Genomic DNA, 26,548 nt, shown 5'->3' with positions numbered 1-26,548 from the left:
TGTGTATGAATGTTCTAGTATCTTTGTTAAGCCTTGTCTTCCTAGGAACAGAGACTGTGAAGGATTTGAGATGGACTGGACACTCTGAGCCCCAATCTGGAACAAGAACTGCATGGAGAACTGAACAAGGAGCTGAGAGCTGTCTGCCTTTGAATTCAGGTGGCAGTTGGTTAGATTTGGATAGGAGCTGGGACCATGGAAAAGCAACCATGAAGTTTGGAAACCATTCCTGAGTAAAGCTGAAAAGATCTCTCTGTGGGTACTGAGTAGTGACTGATGAAATTATAATTTACTTGCGACCTTAGGGTGGATGGCTTTTGTACTTTCCACTACCCTTTAAGAGGGTACTGAGTAGTGACTATTGAAGTTTTAACTTAATAGCACCCCATGGGTGGTAGACTTTGACTTTTGTACTTGGTGTCTCTTAAGGAAGCCTCCTTAAGGATGATTGAATGATTGAGTTACTAAATGATTGAGTTATTAAATGATTGTATTTTGTTTAAAACTATGTGACCACTTTGGTGAAAATTATGTGGCCATTTTAGTAATAAATTGTTGAGTTGTGACATGGCAAATGCTGTATTTTGTATTTTGATTTTCTGTGATAAGTTGTAACATTCTGAATGCTGTACCTTGATTTTCTGTGAATGACTTGCTCTAATTTCTGCTGAATAGAGAGTTCAATATACTGTGTAATCAGAACCTTGAAAGCTGTTCACCGCAGCAGTTCTCTAGAAAGCTGCTCGTGCTTGGCTTTACAGAAGGCAATAAGTAAATGTGGGTAGTGTCAGAGGGGGTGCGAGGCAAACTTTACAACCTGAACCACATATCCCTTAGCCAAGAAGTTGACCAGACACTCAATCTGCATTAGAACTGCCCTGACCATGATAGGCAATAGAAATGGACTTCCAAAGTCTGACTGAAATTTATTATAACCCAGTAAATTTTCCTGTTTATGGTCCATCTCACTTAATTAAGTTCTTTGAAACTTCTTTAAGAATGAAATTGGATCCAAGTTTGGCAATTGCCTGTTTCTCAGAACTCAGTTTATCTTAATAGTGCCTAGAGCAGCTTGTTAGAACTGGGATCAGTGGCAACTGCTGGGCCTTGGATGCTTCAATCAGCACCAGGGGACAGAGATCAAGGGAAATTTTAGTCTTTCATATTCCTGAGGCCAACAGAATAAAGTCCTGGTCACTTAACAACCCAGGGGGCTTCAATTATTTCCTTCTAGACAGTTTATTCTCCAGCCAATAGAGAAAACTCTACACCCCTCCTGTCCCCAATAAGCTACACACTCTCCTACCTCTGAGCTTTGTTCAAACTTTTCTCTGTGCTTAGAACCAACTCTCTCTGCCTTTTGAATTCACACCGATCCTTTCAAAGCCCTTCCCAAATAGCAGCTCTTTCAAGAAGCCTTCAGTGATTGCTCAGTCAGTAATCACCTTTCTCCTAAAATACATAGTATTTTTAGAATCTGATATATTTTATTGTTTCATATTTGTTTTTTTTTACTCTCCCATTAAATTGTTCCTTAAAAGTAAGATTAAAAAGTAAGACTTTTTAACACTGTTGGTCTTCCAGTAACCAATGTTGTACTCTTTTCATAAATTAGGCACTTAATTGTCTTTTTTTCTTGGCAAGCATATGTTTTGCATTCTAACCATATGGCCAGCTAACCAGAGTTGCAGTATAGGAAGTAGAGTGTGAATGCTAGGCAGTTTGGTTCAAGAAAGGACCTCAGTGTCTGGTACCTTATCCTGCCGGATGATCTTTGGAATCTTCCTAAGACAATTCAAATGGAAGCGATTCAAAACTTCTCCATTTGCTGTAACCAATGGTTCCATATATGGATGGTGCGACTGATTGATCACCTGTGTTTTCTTGATGTTGTTAGACCATAATTAGCACAAGTAGCTACTGATCCAAACTTTGTCGCATCTCAATTTCAGGGGCTCCATTGTGTGTACAATCATCTGCAAACAGAAAATCATGCACCAACACTCCCTCCAAAAATCATATTTCCCTGAAGGGCAGGTCTGATCTTGTCATATCCCTGCTTGAAAAGCTAAAGTGGGTTCCTTCGGGAATCAAATACAAACTATTCTGTTTCTCATTTAGAGCTTTTACCCAAGGAGTGTTCTTCCTATCATTCTAATCTTCTTCAGCATTGCTCCCTTCCTGTCACTCTGCCATCCAGCCATGCAGGCTTGTTCCCCATTTTGCACACATCACATCCCACTTCTTTACTTCATACCTTACATGCTCTTTTTTCTTCCAAACTTAGCTTGATTGGCGCATTTCTGCAGGGGCTCCTTACTGATCCTTTTGGATACAAGTATTCCCTTTCCCACAATGACTCTGGAATGGTTTTGTATATTATACATACAGCCATAGTCACAGTCATAGTTATAGTTAGCTATAGTTATAAGTACTCTGTCATCATCTCCAATCAAGTGTAAAATTATCAATCAAGTGTAAAATTTTGAGGACAGGAACTGTTTCAATTTTGTCTTTGTACCCCCACTGTTTATACAACACTAGAGATAGTAAGGTCTTAAAAAAATACTTGATTGACTTGAATCATTTTATAGGTGAGGAAAGGGAAGTTTATATAAACTTAGTAAATTATCAGCTCAAGGTCACAATCTATTAAGTGAATAATCTCAAGGCTCCAGCCCCTCAAACCAATGTCTTTTTGTACTATATCAGGTTCTCTTCTTCTTTTCAAAAATAGTATGGCTGATCTATTGTAAATCCTGTTTTATAGAGAATTGAAAATTCTTAATAAAAACTGGATAGTTCTGCATGTATATCACCTCAGGGGGTGAAGTATTAGTTCTGATTTTCTAGCTTGTATAGTGTGGAAATTTGTAAAGCCATTTGTGGGGTATATCTATTATTGGTAATTTCTCCAGAAAAATCAAAAAATAAGGTGGAAAGGAATGAGTGACTATTTTGTGAATTGGTCTATTTAGACACAGTATAAATCAATGTCTCTAATATTATGGGCTGATTTTCACTACCTGAATTCCCCATCCTTCAATATACATAATGAACACCCATATGAGTTATTATATAGCATAATAATAAATCATCATATCATATAATAATATATAATATATATTATACTATAATATGTATACTATACTATAAGTATACCATATTATAATTAATATACCATACTGTATCATGCCATACTATGCAATACTATTCCATACTACATTATGCCATACCACACTATGCCATGCTACACTATGCCATACTATACTATGCCATGCTATACTATGCCATGCTATACTATGCCATGCTATACTATGCCATGCTATACTATGCCATGCTATACTATGCCATGCTATACTATGCCATGCTATACTATGCCATGCTATACTATGCCATGCTATACTATGCCATACTATACTATGCCATGCTATACTATGCCATGCTATACTATGCCATGCTATACTATACTATGTTATGCTATGCTATGCTATGCTATGCTATACTATACTATACTATACTCTATATCCATATCATAGAAGCTGGAATGTTTTGATATAGAGATAAGGTCAGGGAGTAAGGAGACCATCACTATGTTACTTTGTCATTATAAATTGGACTCAGTGAGTTCTGAAGTCACTTTCAGGTAAGTTTCCTTTTAACTTGAAAGTCTATGATCTATATTTCAAGCTCCTTTCTAGCTTGGGTATGCCATGTCCTAAGGTTCTGTCTAGTTTTTATATTTTGTGTCCTGAAGATCCTTCCAAATATGATATTCCATTCAAAGGTCCTTTCCAGCTCTGACTTTTAATGTTCTGTTGACGATATCCACTATCATCATTCTATGTTCCAAGGCACTCTCCAGTGCTGATTTTCTCCATTGTAAGGTACCTTCCATGATTGGTATTCTGTTTTCTAAGATAACTTCCAGCTCTGATCATTTACGTTTAAAGGGCTAACTTTCTATGCTCTTCCATGATTTCTAAGCAAATTAAAATTTCTAAGCAAAACAAAAATTGTTTAGAATTAGACAATACATCATTTTTGTATAATTGCCTTTTCAGAAACTTCCCAGGACACGGATCCTGAGGGTTTAGGAATCTAATCTTTCTGATTTTACTCTATTTGTACTCTGGGGAAGAGAAAACCAAAATATAAAGGTTCTAGTATGCACAGATTTCAGTTATGTTATGATAATAGCACTCCTGTAATTGTTGGTAAGTTTTTTTTTCCCAGTGACCAGGATAGTATACGTACAAACATATATATGCATATGTATATATGTATGCATGTAGGTATGTACACAGGTATATGAATATGTGTGTATACTCACATGTATATCATTCTTCTTGTTTTTAGAACAAGATTTGCTCCCTTCAAACTGCAAAAGTACAAATCTCTTGATGCAGTAAAATCTGAAGCTAGGACACAAGGCCTTTTCTGTCTTGAAATGTGTCCTCCATCGACCTGTCTCAGTATCTGAAATCCCACTGGACTCCCTGATTAGACTGTCTCTGACACCTTTGAAAGCCAAAGTTAAGATACAAAAATTAGCACTTGAGAAGGGCAACCCAGTAGCCTATTTTTGCTCACCAATTCTACAATGTATGATGAAATCAGATTTGGTGTCAGAGGCTAAGACCTCTAGTGATGCAGGAGGAAATTTTTGATGTTTAGTAGAAGGCTGTATAATATGGGATAGTGGTGAGATTAATGTTTCCCAAAATATTTTATAAGAGGTCATTGAATGACAACCTAGTAGGTGAAAGAATATTAGGGATTGAGGATTTAGGAGGTAGACACAAAGTAAAGTCTACAGGAGATGAAAACAAGTTTTGAATATCAAACAGTCACCATGACTCACTGTATCCACAGTAAGTATATGTGTATTCTTGAAGAAGATATGTGTATTCCTAAAACTGACTTGCAATCAAATTGTTTTTTTTTACAAATTCTGGTATATCTGAAAGTGAAAGAAGCAAGAATTTGTAATTTAGAAATCAGAGTCAATTTGTTCTCCCAGTTAGTCCACTTAAGATCTCATCCTTCCTGTCAGCCTTATTCTTCCTTTGAATTTTGCAAGATCCATCAAAGCACCTTAACAGTTGCAAAGAACAAATCTTCCCTATTGAATCCCATGTATATTTATCACACTTGACAGAAAAGAACATTTACCTGCTGAGATAAGGGACAAGAGGAGTGTGAGGCATAGGTCAGTGCTGACATACAAAGGCCCTAATCACCACCCACAAGGATTTCTGGACACTGGAGAGAAAGATGCATTCTCATGACTCATGTAGACATGGGAATGATTGAGTCTCTTTTTTCTATAGGTGGATAATTTCTGAATGATTATCTGGGTACATGAGGCTTGGAGATGAAGAAATGAGATAGTATAACCCAAATCTGGCTGGGTTATTTCTTGTTAGTGATTTCCTGAGTAGTGAAGAGTTCTGGCTTCATTTCCCAGCTATGAAATGGATGTTAGTAAGACCTCACTACATGAAGGATTGCCTTTGTGTGGATATGCATCTGTTGTAAAAGATCACAATCACTTTAATAAAAATTCAAGACACATTTATTATGTGCTGATAATGTGCAAGGTGAGTCAACGATCATTTATTAATTGTCTACTTTGTGTCAGAGATAGAATGCTAGCTACTAGGGATACAAACAAAAAAATCCCTACCTTCAAAGAGCTTACATTCTTCAGGGTGACTATGACATACATGAAGATATGTAAATATAAAGCACCAATGTAAGAGTGTGATCAAAACCACCCCACTCTACTCCATTTTATTCCTGATATTATAACTAGGGAGATAATAGTGTTTAGACTAAGGGCAAAAAATCTTTTGAAATGTTGAGCTATTGTACAAGATTCATGTTTGGGAACTTGCCATGCTCAGGAATCATTATGAAAAATCAACCTAAGGAAGTAGAATTATTTGAAAAAAGATGGAACAAGAACAGTGTTTGGTAAAATTCCCTGAAAAGAAAATGCTTTAAGGGGAAAATCCTTAGCTCCAGCTTTGGTCTTGTCCCTTCCACATATTTGACTGGAGATGAACTTTGAAAGCTTCATATTTTCCTGGGTTGTTGGATATATTATCTTCCCTATTATTAGTGTTCTAGCTGCATTCCCTAGATCAACCGATGACAGTGTCTGCATGAATAGTCAAGGTCAAATGGACACAGGTTCACTGCAATGAAGGGGATATTTTTGAGCATTTCACAAATGGAAGAAGAAGAAAAAAAAACATTCCAGGATCTAGAAGCAGTGTGTTCCCTTTCATCACATGCATTATTTAAACTGGAGCCCAGTATCCCCTGAATTGTGTGAGAGAGTGTAACATAGACATATATGTGTATATTTCTTATTTTCCTAGCTTTGTAAATAATTTCTAAAATTACTTAAGACTGGCTAATAGAATGCTTCTCAGCAGGTTATCTTCAGAGGAAACACCCTCATGGATACTAGAATCTGTAGAAAAAGACACTCTCTATTCTTTTTTCCTTTCCTTCCTTCCCTTGCTGTTCTGCTGTCATAGGGTTTGAGAACCTAGAGACATGTATACATTCTGATTAGACATTAGACTAGGACTTTTCCAGAAGGAAAAAAAAAACCTATTAATTTGAAACAATCAAGAACAAAGTCCATCACAATTAGTGAAAATTTACTGTAGACTATTTGAAGATAAGGTACATTAGTAACACTGCAAAGTTTTGAGATCTTTATGAAACAACAGTGCATCAGAAATTTAAAATTATAGACTCACAGATTGTTATAACAGAAGAGCCCATAAGGACCATCTTGCCTGACCTCCATCATTTTACAGATGACTAAACTATGACTCAAAGAGGGGAAATGTGTTCAACAAGGCTAAATAAAAAACAATATTTAAGCTATGAAAATAATAATATGAACCAAAATATTCCTGTAAATATTGGTGTTGTCCTTTATCTCTTTTTTTAGTTAAAAGGGTTGATCTTTAAACTAGATTCCTCTTCCTGAAAAGACCTGGCATTAATTAAAAAAAACATTTTCTTATATATAATCATGTTAATTGAAAAAGTATTCATTCACTGAATACTATGCTCTCAGCCGAGACAATTTCTGTTGATAGATATAAGCAATGGAATCCCAGGCATTGATGTCTGCATGATCTCTATTTTCATATGGTTCATATTTTTTGAAAACTTCCAGTGATTGTGATAATGTTCAGAACATTAAGTGGGTGTTGCAAAATATATGGAGTTTGGTTACCATTCTGTGAGATATTCTTACAAAAGGGATTAAATAAATGCTGATATGAAACTGACAACAAAATCACACAATCGTTAAATTTGAGAAGATGAAAGGACCATAGGGAGATGTAGTTCAACTTATACAAGAAATGAATCTTGACTAAAAACCATAATGGACAAATCATTTAGTCATTGCTTGAAGAATTCCAAAAAGAATCAGTCCATCACTTCTTTTTTTTAAAATTAATTTATTTGTTTCCTTTTAGTTTACAGGATTCAATTCCACAATTCCTTGAGTTTCACATTTTGTCCCCCTCCCTCCCCTTCCCCCATGGCAGCATATAGTCAAGTATAGGATCTGTAAATACTTTCACATTATACATTAGTCAGGTTATAAAGACAGATTGTATCAGATGGAATGAAAAATGATAAAGAGGACATAAAACCAAATAAGAGAAGGAAAAAGATCAGGTATTTTGCTTCCACCTGGATATAAACTCAGTTCTTTCTAGTTCTTTCTCTGGATGCACATATTTCTCTCCATCATGAGTCTTTTGGGATTGACATATATCACTGCATTGCTGAGAGGAGTCCAGTCTATCAAAGTTGGTCACCACACATATGTTTTGTCTGTAATTGTGTACAAATTTCTCCTGGTTCTACTCTTCTCACTCAGCATCAGTTTGCATAAGCCTCTCCAGATAAATATGAAGACCGTCTGCTCCTCGTTTCTTATAGCACAATAGTATTCCATAACATGCATATACCTCAACTTGTTCAGCCATTCCCCAATTGATGGGCAAAAAGGATTCCCCTTAATTTCCAATTCTTTGCCACCACAAAAAGAGCTGCTATAAACATTTTTGTACATATGGGTCTTTCTCTCATTTCTATGATCTCTTTAGGATATAACCCTAGGAGTGGTATTGCTGGATCAAAGGGTATGAAAGTATTTATAGCCCTTTGGGCATAATTCCAGATTGCTCTCCAGAAAGGCTGGATCAGTTCACAGCTCCACCAGCAATGCATTAGTGTTCCAATTTGCCCACATCCTCTCCAGCATTTATAGTTTTCCTGTTTTGTCATCTTAGCCAATCTGACTGGTGAGATGTGGCACCTCAGAGTTGTTTTGATTTGCATTTCTCTAATCAATAGTGAATTAGAGCATTTCTTCATGTTTTTATAGATATCTTTAATTTCTTTCTCTGAAAACTGCCTGTTCATATCCTTTGACCATTTATCAATTGGGGAATAACTTGTATTCTTATAAATTTGACTAAATTCTCTGTATATTTTAGAAATGAGTCATTTGTCAGAGACATAGGTTGTAAAGATTCTTTCCCAATTTCCCACCTCCCTCTTAATCTTGGTTATACTGGCTTAGTTCATCACTTCTTAAGCCAGTTTATTCTATATTTGGACAGCTCTAATTATTGAGATATATTTCCTGACCGCAAATCTAAATTGTCTTTTTTTGTGATTTCTACCCATTTGACCCTCTATGGTTAAACAGAACAAATCTGATCTTTCCTTCACATTATAGCCCTTCAAATGCTTAAAGATCATCATCATGTACACTTCCTGCCACAACTGAGTCATTTATTCTCCAAACTAAACATCCTGAATTCCTTTAACTGACTTTCATATGATAGGGACTCTGGGCTTTTCATTGTTTTGTTTTTATTATTAAAAACATCATTATGTTTTTAAAACTGTGGCTCTTAGAGCTTAACACATCATTCCCTAGCCTCAGCCCATTTTAAGATTTAGTGGTCTTGACGTTATTTTGAAAGAACTATGCCATGGTATTATGTTTATCAAATGAGATAATATATTTAATGTGCTTTGTAAAATCTTAGACTTTATAAAATTTAGTTAATATCATTATTATTCTTTTTTGTTTTCTATTATCGTTAATTTCTTGTTCTTTGAATATTTCTTTGAAAAATATATGCTGATGACTATCATGAATATTTTTTTTCAGGATTACACTTGTAGAGCCTATATTTAACTGCTTGCCTTCTCAATGATGAGGCAGGGTGAAGACGGGAGAAGGAGGAGGGGAAAAATTTGGAACTCAAAATTTGAATAGCAAATGTTACAAATTGTTTTTCCATGTAACTGGGGAAATAAAATATTAAAATATGTTGATTAGTGAGATTATGTAAGCATATATAAACACATATACATACATTCTCTTATGTATATATTTTATACATATACACATACCTATATCAGTCAATTCACATGAATTTCATTTCCTCTGGCTGTCCTTCATGCCTGGAATATTCTCCCTCCTCATTTCTGCATACTGCCTTTCCTGACTTCCTGTAAGTACTAACTAAAATCCCATTTTCTACAGGAAGTCTTTTCCAAACTGTCTTAAATATTGCTTATTTATTCTGTTTAGAGCTCATTTGTAATATTTGTTTGTTGTCTCCCCCATTAAATTCTGAGTTTCCTGAGGTTAAGGAACATCTTTGGGCCTTTTTGTATCCCAAGAGCTTAGCACAAGAGCTTGGCACTTAGTAGGCAGTTAATACATGTTTATTGACTGACTAACTGGAATAATTTTCCTTTGCATCTTCAGAACCTGATTCTTTTTTTTTTTTTTTTCAGAATCTGATTCTTAATAATTTTCTTTGGCTATAGGGATAACTCCCCTGATAGCAATTTTTTTTTTAGTCCAGGGGATCTTAAAATTCTTTTGGAGCATAGGTTTCCAAAGTGGGTGATACCTCCACCTGGGGGATACTGGAACAATGAGGGGCAGAAGTAGCCTTGTGTGCAATTAGGGCTTTCTGAATAAAAATAATAGTTGTAATAAGAGTTACTGGCCTTTCAGGGAGGTGCAGAGGCCGGGGCTCTGGCATCGTGGTCGCTGTAGTGCAGCTTGGGTTCAAACACCCTTAAGTATCGCATCTTCAGGCTAGAGGGTGTAAACGGTACCTCAAAGTTCATGGAGATAGGAAGCCAGGCACATTTCTTGTCCTTGGGGGGTAGCAGCTCAATCTCCGCACTGATCTGATTCCTTCATTCCTGCCATGAGCTTGATCTTCCACACGATGGCGTTCTCTTGTACTTGGCTTTTCCCTTCATGCAGATCCCCACTTGTGTTTAGCGGTGTAGGTATATGGACCTCAATTTTCTGGGCCAGCAAGGAAGGTTTGAAGTTGGACTTAATGACAACTCTGACTTCCAGTTTGGTCCATCCCACCTCCCGCACCAGGGGGATCACTCGGAAGGGAAGGATGATGTCCTTGGTGGCCCGGTACCTCATAAGCTCAAACTCTCCATCAGGGGGCAATGAAGCTGATGCTTCGTTCAAAGTGAGATTTGCTGAGCCAAACACACTGGTGGAAGGTACAGTCATCTGTGGTGATGGACTGCTTCCCGCTCTTGCCCATCTCATCGGCCGTGCCCTTGCCCTGCTTCTCAATAACAATCTTGTCATTCTTCCCAAACTTGCACTCGGCCATGCCGCTCAGATAGCTCATCACAACCCGGCCAGACACCTGAACGCTAAGCACCTGCCCTTGAGGAGCCATCATCAAGTTGACGCCCTCAAGCACAGCCAGCAAAAGCTCATTCCGACGATATCTGATGCCCTCATGCCACCAACCGATCCGCCCGGTCACTTGGCTGGTGATCTGAGGCTGTTCTTCCTTTGTCTGATGCTGGCTCTTAATGCCCTGCTGAGTGATGAACGTTTTCAGAGCTCCCGTCTCCGAGTTCTGTGGGTAGCTGAAGTCCAGGATCTCGTCCAGCAGCTTGTAGATGAGCACAAAGTTGTTCTTGATGTTTTTTCCTCACTGATCTTGCCAAAGTAGGCTGCCATAACATCACCCATTTTATACAGGAACTCGAAGACCATGGCAGCGTTGACATTTTGCTTTATTATTCTTACTTTTTTTTTTTTTAAACATGGCTAATATGAAAATGTTTTTGAATGATTTCACTTATATAATTTATATCATATTGCTTATCTTCTCAGTAGGTGGGACTGGGGGAAGGAGAAGGAGGAGAAACTTTGAAACTGAAAATTTAAAAGGAAAAAATATAAAAAATAGTTAATAAGGGGGCAGCTAGGTGGGACATTGGACAGTATGCCAGTCCTCGAGTCAAGAGGACCTGAGTTCAAATCCAGTCTCAAACACTTGACACTAACTGTGTGACCCTGGGCCTCACAAATATATGTGTGTGTAAGGTGTATGTGTATGTATATATATATATATGCATATATATATGTGTGTATACACATACATGCATATACATATTTAAAAATAGCAGTATCTAGAACAAATATTTTTATTAGTTTTATAATACATGTGGAATTGAATGGTATTTGCCATTTAAAAATATCATTTTTAATTTATAGAACAAAACGAGCATTTCCATAACATAGTGCAATTAAAAAAACATGATTGTACATGAAACTGCAAATTTACTGTGCACAATTTGCTATTCTTTTCAAATATACAGCAGAATTATAATGTAAATTTCCTTTTCACTTTTTTTCTTTCCTCCTCTCTGCCTTAGACTTAGAGATGTCTACTATTAGACACAGAAACTATGCATATATATTTATATATATATGCATGTATGTAAATTTTTTCTATATGTATCTTTATTTATAAGACCTTTCAGTGGATGTAGGTACTGTCTTTCTTTTTATATCCTTTACAGTTAATTTGGGTCTTTATAAAAATAGACAAAACAGCTTATTCACTCAAAGTCATTCTTAAAAAAATATTGCTGTTATCGTGTACAATGTTCTCTTGGTTCTGCTCATTTTGCTATTCATTATTTCATGCAAGTCTTTCCACATTTTTTTCCCTAAAATCATTGAGTTCATCATTTCTAACAGCATAGTAACAATCCATCACAAACATATATCACAATGTATTCAGCTATTCCCCAACTGGTGAGTATCTCCTCTACTTTCAGTTCTTTGCTAATACAAGAGAACTGCTATGAAGATTTTAGAAATATAGCTTCTTTCTTCTTTTTCTTTAATCATCTTTCGAAATAAAAGAAGTGGTGGTATTACTGGGCCAAAGGGTACATAGGTAGTTTAATAACTCTTTGGGAATAATTCTAGATTGCTCTCCAAAATGGTTGCATCATCTTACAATTCCACCAACAATGAATTAGGGTCTCAATTTTTTCACATTACCTCCAAAATTTGTCCCTTTGCCCCATGATCATTTTAGGCAATCTGGAAGTTTTAAAATGATATCTCAAGGTTATTTTAACCTTCATTTTGATAATCAATGATGACTTAGAGCATTCTATATGACTATAAATTATTTTGATATCTTCATTGGAAAATCGCCTGTTCATACTGTTTGACCATTTATCACTCATATTCTTACAGATTTGACCAACTTCTTAAAAAAATAGATATGAGACCTTTTTCTGAGATATTCTCTATAAATCCTTCCCCCAGATTTTTGGCTTTCATTCTAATATTAGCCATATTCATTTTTATTAGTATAAAACCTTTTAACTTAACATAAGCAAACTATTAATTTAAACATAATTTTGTTCTTTCTCTTTATTACTAAATTCTTCTTCTGTCCATAAGTCTGATAAGTAATATGTTTCACGTTCTAATTTTCTTCTAAAATCTTTCTTTACATTTAGGTCATGTACCCATTTTGATCTTATCTTGATAAGTGGTGTGAGATATTGGTCAATGCATAGTTTCTACCATATTGCTTTCCAATTTTCTCAATGATTTTTTTTTTACAAAATAATGAATTCTTATCCAAGCATCTTAAGTCTTTACACTTGTCGTTGCAATTATAAAGGGAATTTGAAGCTTATGGTAATATACAAGGTTATTTTGTTTATTTGCTATTAGTAATTGTATGTCTGTTCTATTCCATTGATCAACATTTTTATTTTCCAGGCAGTACCAGATAGTTTTAATAATTATTGGCTTAAAATACAATTTAACGTATGGTACTGCTAAACCTTCTTCCTTCGTGATTTTTTATTATTTTTTTTGATATTTCTATCTTTTTGTTTTTCCAAATGAATTTTATTATTTTTTTCTAATTCTTTTTTTAATTCAGTGACAGAGAGAAGTAGGAGAATCTGTAGGTCTTTAAACTTAGTGGACCAATACCACGGTCATTTCCCCAGATGGCTTTATAAATGTTGTCCCATTCTGCCAAAGATCAGAATTCAGATGATCAAAGAAGGGTATATGGGATCCGAATGGCAGAGGTTGAACCCTGGTGGGCATCATTAACTCTTCAATAGAATTTCTCATTCTTTTGTTTCTCATCAGCCACTTGGTACTCCTGACCTTTGGGGCTGTGGCTTGGAGGGATTTGTCTCATAGAAGATTAAGACTCGGTGGACAGGAAGGCAACCGATGAATGTGTTTAATGTTGATTGGGATGAGAGGCAACTTTACAATTTGGACCACATTTCCCTTAGCCCAGAAGTTGACTAGCCCCTCAGTCTGTGCTAGAACTTTCCTGACCATGGCAGGCAATACAAATTGACTTCCAAAGTCTGACTGAAATTCATTATCTCTCAGAAAGTTTTCCTGTTTACAATCCATCTCATTTAATTAGGTCCCTTGCAACTTGTTTAGGAATGGGGAATTGCTTCCAAGTTTGGTAATTGCTTGTCTCTCAGCACTCAATCAATCTTAATAGTGCCCAGAGCAGCCTTTTAGAAGTGGGATCAATAGCAACTGTGGGACCTTAGAGGCTGCAACCAGAACCAGGAGAAAGAGGTCAAGGGCAAGACTTAGTCTTTCATATTCTTGAGGCCAACAGAATTAACTATTGGTCACTTAAGGCCTCCAACCCAGTGTATGTCAATTACTTCCCTCTGGACATTTTGTTCTCCAGCCAACAGAGAAAACTCTACACCTCTCCTTTCCCCAATAAACCACACACTCTCCTACCTCTGAACTTTGTTTAAACTTTTCTCTGTGCCTTGAACTGACTCCCTCTGTCTTTTGAATTCATACCCATCCTTTAAAAGCCCATCCCAAATAGCACCTCTTCCAAGAAGCCTTCAGTGATTGCTCAGTCAATAGTCCCCTTTCCTCTAAAACAGAGAATTTTTAGCATCTTTCTAATATATTTTATTATTCCACATTTTGTTTTGCTTTTTGCTTTTTTATTAAATTGTTTCACAAAGTTAAGATATTAGCTTTTAACACTTGGTTGGTCTTCCAGTGCCCAATATTTTTCTATATTAGGCACCTAATACATACTTGTTTGTGTCTGAGCAGTCTGGCCTACAAACAAATCTCTGGGTTAACACACTGTATCAGCAATGCCATATTCACAATGCCTATGGAAATTACAGATATGCCGATGTAATTATCCATGACAAAACACATCAGGCTTGCTATATGGGGGAATAAGCTAGAAAATTTATTAAAATACCAAAAGACTGAGTCCCAAAACCAGAAAGTGAAAGTCATCAGAGTAGTTATGACATTGGCACAGGTAGATAAAGTAGAAAGCACCCACATTCTCAAGCCTTTAAAATAGAACAGGCTACCTCAGGCAAAGGTCCTCCTCTCCCCACTCACAGCAACCACCCAGCGTCCAGGAAGCATGCTCCCAGAAGCTCTGGCCCCTGGCAGTCCTCAGCAGGATTCCTTAGCAGAAATTCTGGCTGACTCAAAGAGGGCTTCGCGCTGCTGCTGCCGCTGTCTCTGCTGCCGCTGCTGCTGTCGCCACCAATGCTAGCCACCGCAGGAACTCTAGCTTGGCTTCAGCTTCCTCTTGCTCCGCCCCTTCCTGCTACGTCAGCAAGTCCAATGGGGCATGGAAGATCTTTAAATCCCATAACCCTTAAACACACGTTGGATTTAGTCTTCAACTCTTTACAATAACACTCTTTGGGTTATGTTGCCACTGAGGACTTCCCCTGGGAAATCAGAATTTTCCCTGCCCATGGTTTCCACTAAAGCAGAGATTCTTGACCTTCTTTATGATGGACAACTTTGGTATTTTGGTGAAATTTATTCACCCTTACCATTCTCAGAACAATGTTTTTTTTTTAAATGCATGAAATAAAATATATAACATTTCAGAGGAAACCAATTATTTTGAAATATAATTGTTACATTAACAATAATGATGATAATATTGATAATTGTGTTTTAAAAAGAGATAAAAGATCCAATGCTAAGAGCTCCTAACCCCTGGGGCATCAAATGTTGATGCTCTAGAATCATTTTTAGAAAATGAAAGTGACCTAGCCCAGAGCTTTGAACAAGATGGGCACTCAGTACACAACTAATTAAATTATATGAATGTATTATATTACCTTTTTCCTCCTATGAGTTATAATTCTATATTCTTGATAGGGGCTTAACTTAAATACTAGGCTATATTTCTAAAAGTTTACACTTGCTATAGAAACATTCCAGTTAGCAAAGTTTCTTAGAGAAAAGATTTATTTCATGAAGTAGAAAAAGCAAAGGACTTCTACCTCAAGCCCACATGTAGTCAAAACAAGTCTCTTTGTCTCTTCAGTGGTCTTATTTGTTACTTTAGGTACTTTCCCCTGATTTACATCACTACCTGCTCATACCTACTCAACAGAGAAAGAAATAAGCCATCCATTCTGCGATCCTCACATGTCCCAAAGATGATATGTTCTCCAGAATTTTGGTATTATCATGAAGTTGTGACTTTCCCCCTTAAAGAGAAAGCATTCAGTCAATACAAAATTTACTTGGACTCACAGAGTCTATACAACTCTTGGTATTAGTGAAGTGCATGAACTTAGCTCTTCAGGGTCTTGAGAGATAGATGTACAGTCCATTAGCAGAGCCATTACAGATGCCTTTCTGACTTGGTAGGGCCTCTCACAGTATGCACTCTGCTGATGTAACCTTGGAGAACACAGTCACTGAGCCCATCCATGAGGAGGCATTCAAGGAGGGGTTTAACAGAATAATGGTAATGATCTCAACTCACATTTACATGGTGCTTTATATATTTACAAATTCCTCCTAGTATTTGAACTGTGCTATCCACAGGAATGTGGAAGGATAGTTCATAGGAGAACAATGACATGACATATTTCTATAATTTAATTTATTAAGTTTTTATTGTGTGTGAAGCCCTGGAATAGTCTTTTGCTGGGTTACAAAGTGCTTTTACATCTATCTATCTATCTATCTATCTATCTATCTATCTATCTATCTATCTATCTATCTATCTCCATGTCTTCTCCATTTATATATGTGTGTAAATGTGTATATATGTGTACACATTACATGCATGCATTGATGAACTTCCATTTTATATATATATACATACATACATAATTTGTGTGTTTATGAAATGAAAATGTTTCACAGGGAGATATTCTGCTTTATTGGAGTGAATTTGTGAATCTATGAGATTCCATATCCATCTCATACATACTTATCACAAAATATAGTGTGGGTAGAATGAATTTGAATATCTCCATTTTATAGCTAAAGAAACTAAGGTTGAGAAGGGGAGAAATGACTTATCCAGGACAAAACCATTAGCAATCCACAGAATAAGGACAAAAAAAATTTCATCTTTTTAATGCAATTCAATGTTCTTTGTACTAATTTAGATAAAAGAACAGAAAGGAACTGTTTCCGAAGTGAAATCTACATGTGATTAATATACAAAAAATAAATTATTTCTTGAGAACCTATAAAGCCTAATGCTACTTGCAAATCCACAAAACCCTAAAGGACAAAAGATTCTTTAGAGAATCGTAAAAACCCACCCAAATTGGAGGACATATGTGGCACTTATATTTGGCCTTGAACTTATTAGTTAAATGATTTCCCCCTGTCCACATTACTAGGGTAGTTACTTATGCTTCAACAATAATCCATGAAAAGGCATAAACTCCCCCAAAACTTTGGACCAATAATTCCTTTAACAATTCAGATGGGGAAAGTGAAGCACAGATGTGTTTTTTCATGACTCATTTCTATATTAACTTATGCTTTCCCAAATCACTTTCCTCAAAGTTATAGGGTAGGCATATTATTCCTGTTAACAGATAAGGTTGAGGCTTAAAAAGGTTGTGATGTTTCCAGGGTTGCCCTGCCAGATAGTTTTTGATTTGGGACCTACTAACATCTAGTTCTTCATGAAATCATGCTGCCTTCCATATATTTGAGGCATTTCAACACAGGTCAGAAAATCCTTACTATACCAAAGATGCTCCCCACAAGGCAACAAATATGACACTTTTTCATTGGAAAAAATAGGAAAAGTGGTACCATAATTCCTCTGGAAAGGTCATCAAGAGCCAATGATAAATCTTAGTCATAAACTACTGGAGCTGTTTGAAACCCTAGGGATCCCAAACCTCTCCTCTTCCAAATAAGGAAACTAAAACCTGAATGGATTGTGTGATTTGTCAAAGGTCACAGAATTTCAGACCCAGAACCTGACCTAGGTTTATTGATTCCTAGATTAATTCTCCCAGAAATTTTCTTCTATTTTATTATGTTGCCTATCTTTTTTTAATCAATCCTTCATGATTGAATTGTATTGTGACAATATTGTGTAATGGGAAGACCACTGGGATTGTATTCTACTGAATTTAAATCCTTCCAATCACATCTACTAACTAGGTGATGTTGGACAAGTCGGTTGACTTGCCTTAAGCAGCTTTCTGGGATTTTTCTACTTAGCCATGGAAGCAAGATCCTTCAGTGGAGGGGACTTTCAAATGTTCTCATATTGATGAAATGACACATCTTTTATTTTTTGGTGCTTTAGCTTTACTATATAAGAGACTGAATATGAATAATGATTCTCACTCCATCATGTGTAGGCTGTAACTATACAAGGCTCAAAGCGATATCATGCTTGATGAATTGACTATCCAAGTGTTATTCTCCCACATTTGGTCTGACTGATTTTTCCACTGGAGGGAGATTGGTCATTATTCAATAATTCACAGGAATAGCACTGCATTCTCCCCTGACTTTTGACTTCTAGCCCCCGCTCTGGCTTTAATGAGATGCAAAAAAACTGAAGCTAATGATTGTCCTTTGATGTATATTAGTTTTCCAATTTGTAAAATAATTGCGCTGGAATCAATGATCTGTAAAGTTGTTGTACTCTAATCCATTCATCCTTCCATCCAACATCATGGTAGGCATTAGGGATACAAAGAATAAAATAAAGGTCGTCCCTCAAGAATATTACATTCTATCTATTCCGTTCAATTCCATTCGATTCTCTCACACTTCAGTCTAATCACTTCTCTCCTAGTCTATTAATTTTGTTCCATTTTGTTCTCACTGTTTTACATGGAACCACTGAATTAAATGTTGGCATGAAAATGAACATTACTGTCCCTGTACATAAAAAATAACATTTTTGAGGGAAGTTAAAGGCTTGCACACAGATGCTTCTATACTGTGTAAATGATAACTTCAAAGGTGTGACCTGCCTAGACTGTGGTTGAGGAGAATAGCTCAAGCCATGGCTAAGTGAATAAAGCTATCCCAAAGTACACTGGATGGCTTTAAAATGTAGGGAGTTCCCATCAATAAAGGTTTATGAAAACTGAGGGGATGATCACTGGTTTTGTATATGATATTTTAGATGGAATCCATGTCCTAGGTAGGAGTTGGACTCTGTAGTTCTCTGATTCTCTGGTTACTTAACTTCATAATCGTGTTCAAAGGGCTAACTTTCTATATTGTTCCAAGATTTCTAACCCTGTGCTTTGTGATCTTCTATGACAAAAACTATTTAGAATCAGAAAATATATCATTTTGTATAATTGCCTTTTTAGAGACTCCCCATAACATAGATCCCTGTAGGGCTAGGAATATTATCACTCTGTTTATACTCTGGTAGTACTCTGGGGATGTGAGAACAGATATATAAATGTTGTGACATCCACAGATTTAGATTCCAGGGTGATAATAGCACTACTGCAGTTGTTGGTAAGTTTTTTTATTCTAGTAACCAGTATGTAATGCTTACATGCACACACATGTGTACTCACACACACCTTCTTGTTTTTACAAGATTTGTCCCTTCAAATTGGAAAAAGTAAAAACCTGTTTATATAGTGATATCTGAACCTAAGGCATAAGGCCTTTTCTGTTTTGGAATATGACCTCCACTGAACTGTCTCAGTATCTAAAATTCTGTTGAACTCACTGATTAGTCTGTCATTGTCACCTTAGAAAGTCAAAATTAAGGTTAAAAAATATCACTTGAGAAAGGCAACACTGTAGCCCATTCACCCTCACCAACTAACTGTACAATGTGTGATGGCATCAGATTTGGGGTCAGAGGCTAAGGCCTCTGGGGATAGAGGAGGAGATTTTTCATGTATAATGAAAGGTTATCACAACATGGCATAGTTTCCAGATTAAGATTTCCCAATATATTTTTATAAGAGTTCACTGGATAGCCAGCTAGTAGGTAAGAGAACATTAGGGAGGATTTGGGCACAAAGTAAAGGTCTGCAGGAGATGAAAACACACTTTGAATACTTCATAGTCATATAGACTCACTATTTCTGAAAGTGACTTGCAATCACATTTTTTCACATCTTGGTCCATCTGATGAAGAAAGAATCAAAAATTTGTAATTTAGAAATCAGAGTAAATTTGCTCTTCCAGTTAGTGCACTTAGAAAATTCATCCTTACTGTCATATTTAATCTTCCTTTAAATTCTGTGAGATTTGTCAAAACACCTCTAAGAGCTGAAAAGAAGAGTAAATATTTCCTATTTAATTATACATACATTTTTCACTCATTACAGAAAAGAACATTTAGCTAGCTAAATAAGGGACAAGAAGAGGGTGAGGAATTTGGGTTAGTGCTGAGACAGAAAGACCCTAGTTTAGGATTTCTGGATGCTTGAGAGAGAGATGGATTCTAATAACTTGTGCAGACATGGGAAATGGTGAGCTTCTTATTTCTATCTGTGAATAATTTCTGACTATCTGAGAATATGAGGTTTGTAGATGGAAGGAAGGAGATAGTATAACCCAAATCTAGTTGAGTTGATTCTTACTAGTGCCTCGCTGAGACTGAGGAGAGTCCTGGGTTCATTTCCCAGCTATGACATGGATGTTAGTAAGACCTAACTACTTGAAGGACTGTCTTTGTGTAGTTATGATATCTAGTGTAAAAGATCACGATCACTTTAAAAAATATTCAATACACATTTATTATGTGCTGATAATATGCAAGGTGAGTCAGCAATAATTTATTAATTGTTTACTATGTGTCAGAGATAGAATGCTAGGTACTAGAGATACAAAAAAAAAGTTTCTACCTTCAAAGAGTTTACATTCTTTATTACATCTTCTGAATTTCATTCTTAATAATTTTCTTTGCCTGTAGGACTTCCCTGGTAGCACTTTTTGCAGTCCATGGTATCCTATGAATCTTTCCTCTAAGCCTTTTGAAATATGTTTTCCTAAAATCTAGGGTGCAACGCTTAGATTGACTGAATTTATTCATAACAAACTGTGGGAAAAAATTGTCTTCTCCTCCAAAGGATCACACCATTTTGTATCCAAAGTCATTTTTTTATTAGTGAGAATTATGTTTAGAGTAGAATATGCCCTTGTTGGTTCTTCCACTTTTTGACACTAAGACAAGTAAAAAATTCATTAGCTTCTTTGCTTATGATGGAGAGAAAAATTCCTTTAATGCCTGTACAATTGAAATGCTCTATCAATATTATTCTCTTTCTGTCCAAGTTTTCTGTAGTCTGCTCCAATGACTCCAATCTGTTTTCACTGGCTTCTATTCCCAAAATTTCCATCAATCTCACTCCTTCTGATTCTTGTGTCATAGGTTATATCCCACCAAGTCTCAGTGTGGGGAGGGACTCACTCTCCACCCCCTCTCTCTTCCTCCCTCTCACTCCCTCCCTCCCTCTCCACCTACATACATACATATAAACGTGCATTCAAATTTGCCTCCTTTTGTCACAATCTCTAGTTCCTCTTATTTCTTGCCTAAAATTTGGGCATTTCCATATGGACTATTATGGTTATACAATTTACTACTGGATATTGTTTTTGTAGCAATTGTCTAGTATCTAACTTTGGTGATATACTCAGGGACTCCTCTCCCTCCCCTATCCTTTATCATTTGAAACCATTATAACTGGATTTGTAGGAGTCTTGGCAAATAAATTCTTACCAGACTTTATTAGATATATTTTATTGCTGGCCAGGATTTTTCATCTCTACATTTAAAGCCATCATTCAAATTACATCCTCAGAAATCAGTCAATAAATGTTTATTAAACACTTGCTATATGCCAGGCATGGGACCACAACTAAGCACTGAAATTAGGGGAAAAAAGTTAAAAAAAAAGTCTCAATGCAGGAAGCAGAGAAGAGGATAGGAACGATTCACATATAGGGACGAGCCAAGTCACGAGATGGAGTTTCCTGTTTCTAGGACAGCAAGGAGGCCAGTGTCATTGTATCAGAGTACATGGAGGTGAGTAAGGTGATAGAAGCTGGGAGTATAGGGGCCAGGTTATGAAAGGCTTTGAGAGTACCAAACAAAACATTTTAGAATGTATCCTGCAGATGATAGGGAACCTTTGGAATTTATTGAGAAAGGTGACGTGGTCAGATCTGTGCTTTAAGAACATCCATTTGATTGTTGACTGGAGAATGGATGTGAGTGGGAAAGACTTGTGGAAGGGAGACCAGTCAACAACCTATTGTTGCAACCCAAGGATGAGATGATGAGGGCCTGTCCCAGAATGGAGACAGTATCAGAGGTAAAAAGAGGGTGTATATGAAATGTTATGAAGATAAAATCAACAGATCTTGGCAACAGATTGGATATGGGGGAATGCCAGAGAATGAGGAGCCAAGGATCAAAACGGTTGTGAGCTGGAGAGACTCCCTAGTCAGCTCTTCATTTCTCAAATATATTGTTTTCTTCTCTAAACTTGGTTTTTAGTAGGAAGGTGTGAGGAAAACACCAGCTGTATACACCGAACCAAAATTCTTGCCCAAGATTTCCTAATGAACACTCGTTGTGCCCATATGAATCATTAGAAGTGACTAGTTGTCATCCATGTTAATAAATCTTAAGAGATTCTTTGCTATGTCTTGGATAAAAGCAGACTTTTCTATTGCTTTTATGAGACCAAAAATAGCTGTCTCAATATATGTGAGAATGAATCATCAACTGGTCCTAAACATCCTTGACCCTTTCTGTTTGCTTCTGTAGCTCTACACTATCATTGTTTGGAACACAAGCAGCTTCTTTCTCTGTGAATTTTTCCCCTTCCTCTTCAGGAAAAAACTCAAGTATTGTTCTCTACTTAACTGTCCCTTCCATCTCTTTCTCCTCTGTTTAATATTTTTTCAACTCAAACATCCTGATATTTTTAGTTTTAAAAATAATTTATGGATGTTTAAATGTGAACCCTGGTATATTATCACTTCTCAATAACTTTACATCCCCATTCAATTTCCTTTCTTTTTTCAACAACTCAATAGCCACACTGTACCTCTTCTTCAGCCTGGCACAAAGCACCCTATTAAAATACCATTTTTTCTCACTCACCAATACACTTTATCAATTTTAATTTGCTCTTTAATGTCCAACTAACCTTATATTACATAGCTGGATTAGTCTTACCAACAACTTTTTTTTTTCTTCCTTCATTTTCCATTTCAGATTCTGGAGTAATTTGTAATTTCCTTTTCAAAAGCATAGACTCGATTGTTCTAAGTCAGTCTTTTTTCTCTTCTACAGATACATGGGATTACAGGATAACAGAACTGAATAGTTGGAAGACATCATATACAATCCAACCAAAGTCCCCAATAAGAGATCTTCCTGAAAATGACCTCTGCCAGGGATCTCATTATATCCCAAAGCAAACATTCTTTTTGAAAAAATTTTAATTCCTAAGAATTTTATTTCCTTATGCATGGAGAAAGTTAATCACACTGTGAATGAGTTCATTCTGGTGGGTTTTACCACAGACCCCATGATGCAGCTGGTCCTCTTTGTGGTATTCCTTCTAATGTATTGCATAACTGTGGTTGGGAACATTACTCTGATTATGTTAATTTGTACAGACTCCCGACTCTACACAGCCATGTATTTCTTCATTGGGAACCTGTCTTTTCTGGATCTCTGGTATTCCACTGTTTATACTCCTAAAATCATGTTGACATGTATCTCTGAGGACAAGAGTATTTCCTTTGCTGGTTGTCTAGCTCAGTTCTTCTTCTCAGCTGGGCTGGCATATAGTGAATGTTATCTGTTGGCCACCATGGCATATGACCGTTATGTAGCCATTTCTAAGCCACTGCTATATACTCAGGCTATGTCTCCAAGATTATCTTCCTATCTGGTAGCAGCTTCTTATGCTGGAGGTTTCATTAACTCTATCATCATTACAAGTGAAACATTCACCCTGACTTTTTGTGGGGATAATGTTATTGATGACTTCTTTTGTGACCTGCCCCCACTGGTGAAATTAGCATGTGATGTGAAGGACAGTTACCAAGCTGTGCTCTATTTCATCCTGGCCTCCAATGTCATCAGTCCCACTGTTCTCATCCTGGCCTCCTACCTCTTCATCATTGCTGCCATTTTGAGGATCCGCTCTACCCAGGGCAGACTTAAAGCCTTCTCCACATGTGGCTCCCACTTGACAGCTGTGACCTTATACTATGGTTCCATTCTCTTTATTTATTCCCGTCCTAGTACTAGCTACTCTCTGGAAAGGGATAAGATTGTGTCTGTGTTCTACACTGTGGCAATGCCCATGTTGAATCCAATGATCTACAGCTTCAGGAACAAAGATGTTAAAGATGCTTTGAAGAAAATGCAAGATCGACTAAGAGTTTCCTAAATAGAAGTTACAATAGAGAAAAGGAAGCAAAACATGTAAATGTATTTTTCATTATAATATTCACTACAAAAATTTAAAAAAATCATTTTTTTCAGGGGAGAGAAATCACTCTATGTCTCTAATTTAATAATGTATATTGTATTAACATGTCAGCTTGAACGTATTTATTAATTAAGTCATTAATAAATGTCAATAAGATATAAGAGGTCTCAGTTTTCTCCTTTTCATTTATTGTGGTCTTCACTCTTTTAAAGCAGGAAGGACATTAGTTATTATCTATTGCCACTCATTCATTTAGAAATCAAAGGAAAAAAATCATTCCTTTTATGTATGTTGATATGTGAACCCTAGTGTATTATCCCCTCTCCATAACTTCCAATCCCCACTCAACTTCACTTCTTTACTCTAAACAACTCAATAGCCACACTCTGCCTCTTCTTCATCCTGACACAAAGTCCATTGGTACAAATTTTTGGTACCATATAAAACATCCTTTACTTGTTGTCTTCCAACCTACTCTATGAAGAGAAAGAATGTCTTCTGTCATTCAGGACCAAGACTGGCCATAATACTTAATTATGTATATTGATCTCCACTAATGAGAAAAGAATTCTGTGCCAATGGTCATTGAGAGTTGGGTAAATTATAACAAAATTATTTTATGTAATATTTAATTATACTTACATAACAAATCAATATTTTGACTTGCTTTTATTGCTATTTCACTAACATTTTAGTCATTTGGGTATAGTCTTCCTTGTTTCTGCTTTTTAAAATTCTGTATCAGATCAGAAAAATTTTCCCAGGTATCTCTGAATTCCACATAGCAATCATTTCCTTTTAGTAGAATATTCCATTACATTTATAGGCGATGGTTTATTTAGATTTTTTGTCAATTGGCACCCACTTTGTTTTTAGTTTCTCACTGCCTTTGAACTTCTTGAACCCCCTTAATTTTACAGAGGGAGCAAATAAAATCTACAGAGCTGAGGTGACTTTTCAAAATCACACAAATATCAAGTGGCAGTGCTCAGACTAGAACCATTTCTCTTTATTCCTGGTTGCAGATTCTTTCCATTTGAGACACGAGTCTGAGAAATAAAAATGAGAAGGTGGATAAAGAAGACTATGGATAAAAGAATGAAAGAAAGAAACAACCAGTGCATCCCTGCTCTGTCCTCATTTCAGAAAGGTAACAAAACCAATAATCTCCAAAAGAATGACAACAACACCAATGGCATCCACATAAACGCAACCAAGAGCAAGTATAAATAGAACAAATGTTAAGTGGGTTTGTTTATAAAAACAAAAGACATAGGATGGTGAATCCTTCTCTGAAAGCCTGCACAAGGATTTATACAAAGCTTATCCTAAAAATGTTCAAGCTTAAAGACTGGTGGGAAATGGCAAAAATTGTGCAATGAAGTTGCATGTATGGAGTATCTGTTTCAGCTAATTATGTTTCCTAAACTAATAGATAACCAATATTGCTAACTACACATATATAGAATTGGGCCCAGGAGTTGTTTTACCTTGGTCTCGAAATTCTATGAGCAAAGAATCTGCCTCTACCAAGACCAGCTGGCATCTTTTATGCACCTTATTCTCTGAGAGAATTTGATTAGAGCAACTTCATAAGGGGCTAAATGACTAGCCCAAGGTCACACAGCCAGTATGTGTCACAAGTGAGATTGGATTTCAGATCTTTCAAGCTTTGAGAAAAGAAGGAAGGAAAGAAGGAAAGATAAAGAAAACAAATATTTGCTCTATGCCACGAACTATGCAATGTCTTTACAAATATTATATCATTTGATGCTCACAATAACCCTGGGAGGTAGGTATTATCATTATTATCTCCATTTTCTAAATGAGATAAGTGAGACATACAAAGGACTTGCTGGGGCTCACATGGTTAGTGTTTAAGGCAAAATTTAGCTCAGATCTTGCCTCCAAGTGTAATGCTCTATGCACAGCACCACCTAACTGCCACTTTGAGGCCACCCTTCCACCCACTATGTAATAGCAAGTCTCTTTACCAAAACAGAACTTCTGCCCTCCATGATATTCTCTTTTAATTTTTTATTATAAATTTATCAATTATCAAAAGAGAGAAACATTTCAATATGCAAAGAAGAAAAAAGAGGATTTTATATGAAACCATTAATTTGTGTTACATACATATGCATATATGTATTTGTTGTTTTTAAGAAATATATTATAAATTGAACAAAATAGTAAGGGAATGGCCCTTTTGGTTTGTATATTCTTCTGAACTTTTTTCATTTTCTTCTATGTAATTAAAAACATCCTCTTCTCTCCTCCATTTATCCCCCTCTCTCTCCATACCTATCTCTTTTTTCCTTCCTTCCTTCCTTCCTTCCTTCCTTCCTTCCTTCCTTCCTTCTTTCCTTCCTTCCTTCCTTCCTTC

At 36.3% G+C, this 26,548-nt stretch overlaps 1 protein-coding gene and 1 pseudogene across 1 annotated transcript; one reads left to right on the top strand and one right to left on the bottom strand.

Moving 5' to 3' along the window:
• Positions 1–10,089: 10,089 nt before the first annotated feature.
• Positions 10,090–22,968, bottom strand: LOC138163375 (AP-2 complex subunit mu pseudogene; annotated as a pseudogene).
• A 219-nt stretch (positions 22,969–23,187) lies between these two features.
• On the top strand, positions 23,188–24,120 carry LOC138163631 (olfactory receptor 9G19-like). Its single transcript, XM_069091068.1, has one exon. It carries the CDS (start codon positions 23,188–23,190, stop codon positions 24,118–24,120), a length of 933 nt encoding a protein of 310 aa, XP_068947169.1.
• Positions 24,121–26,548: the final 2,428 nt, after the last annotated feature.

The sequence above is a fragment of the Petaurus breviceps genome, unplaced genomic scaffold, assembly GCF_028583685.1.
Source record: "Petaurus breviceps papuanus isolate PSGF00001 unplaced genomic scaffold, PetGlider_PUasm1.0 188, whole genome shotgun sequence".
NCBI classification, from domain to species: domain Eukaryota; kingdom Metazoa; phylum Chordata; class Mammalia; order Diprotodontia; family Petauridae; genus Petaurus; species Petaurus breviceps.
Note: the sequence above shows the minus strand (reverse complement) of the source record. Positions and strands in the feature narration are given on the sequence as shown.

Coding starts and splice junctions, on each gene's coding strand:
- LOC138163631 (XM_069091068.1), top strand. CDS start 23,188: ATGGAGAAAGTTAATCACACTGTGAATGAGTTCATTCTGGTGGGTTTT.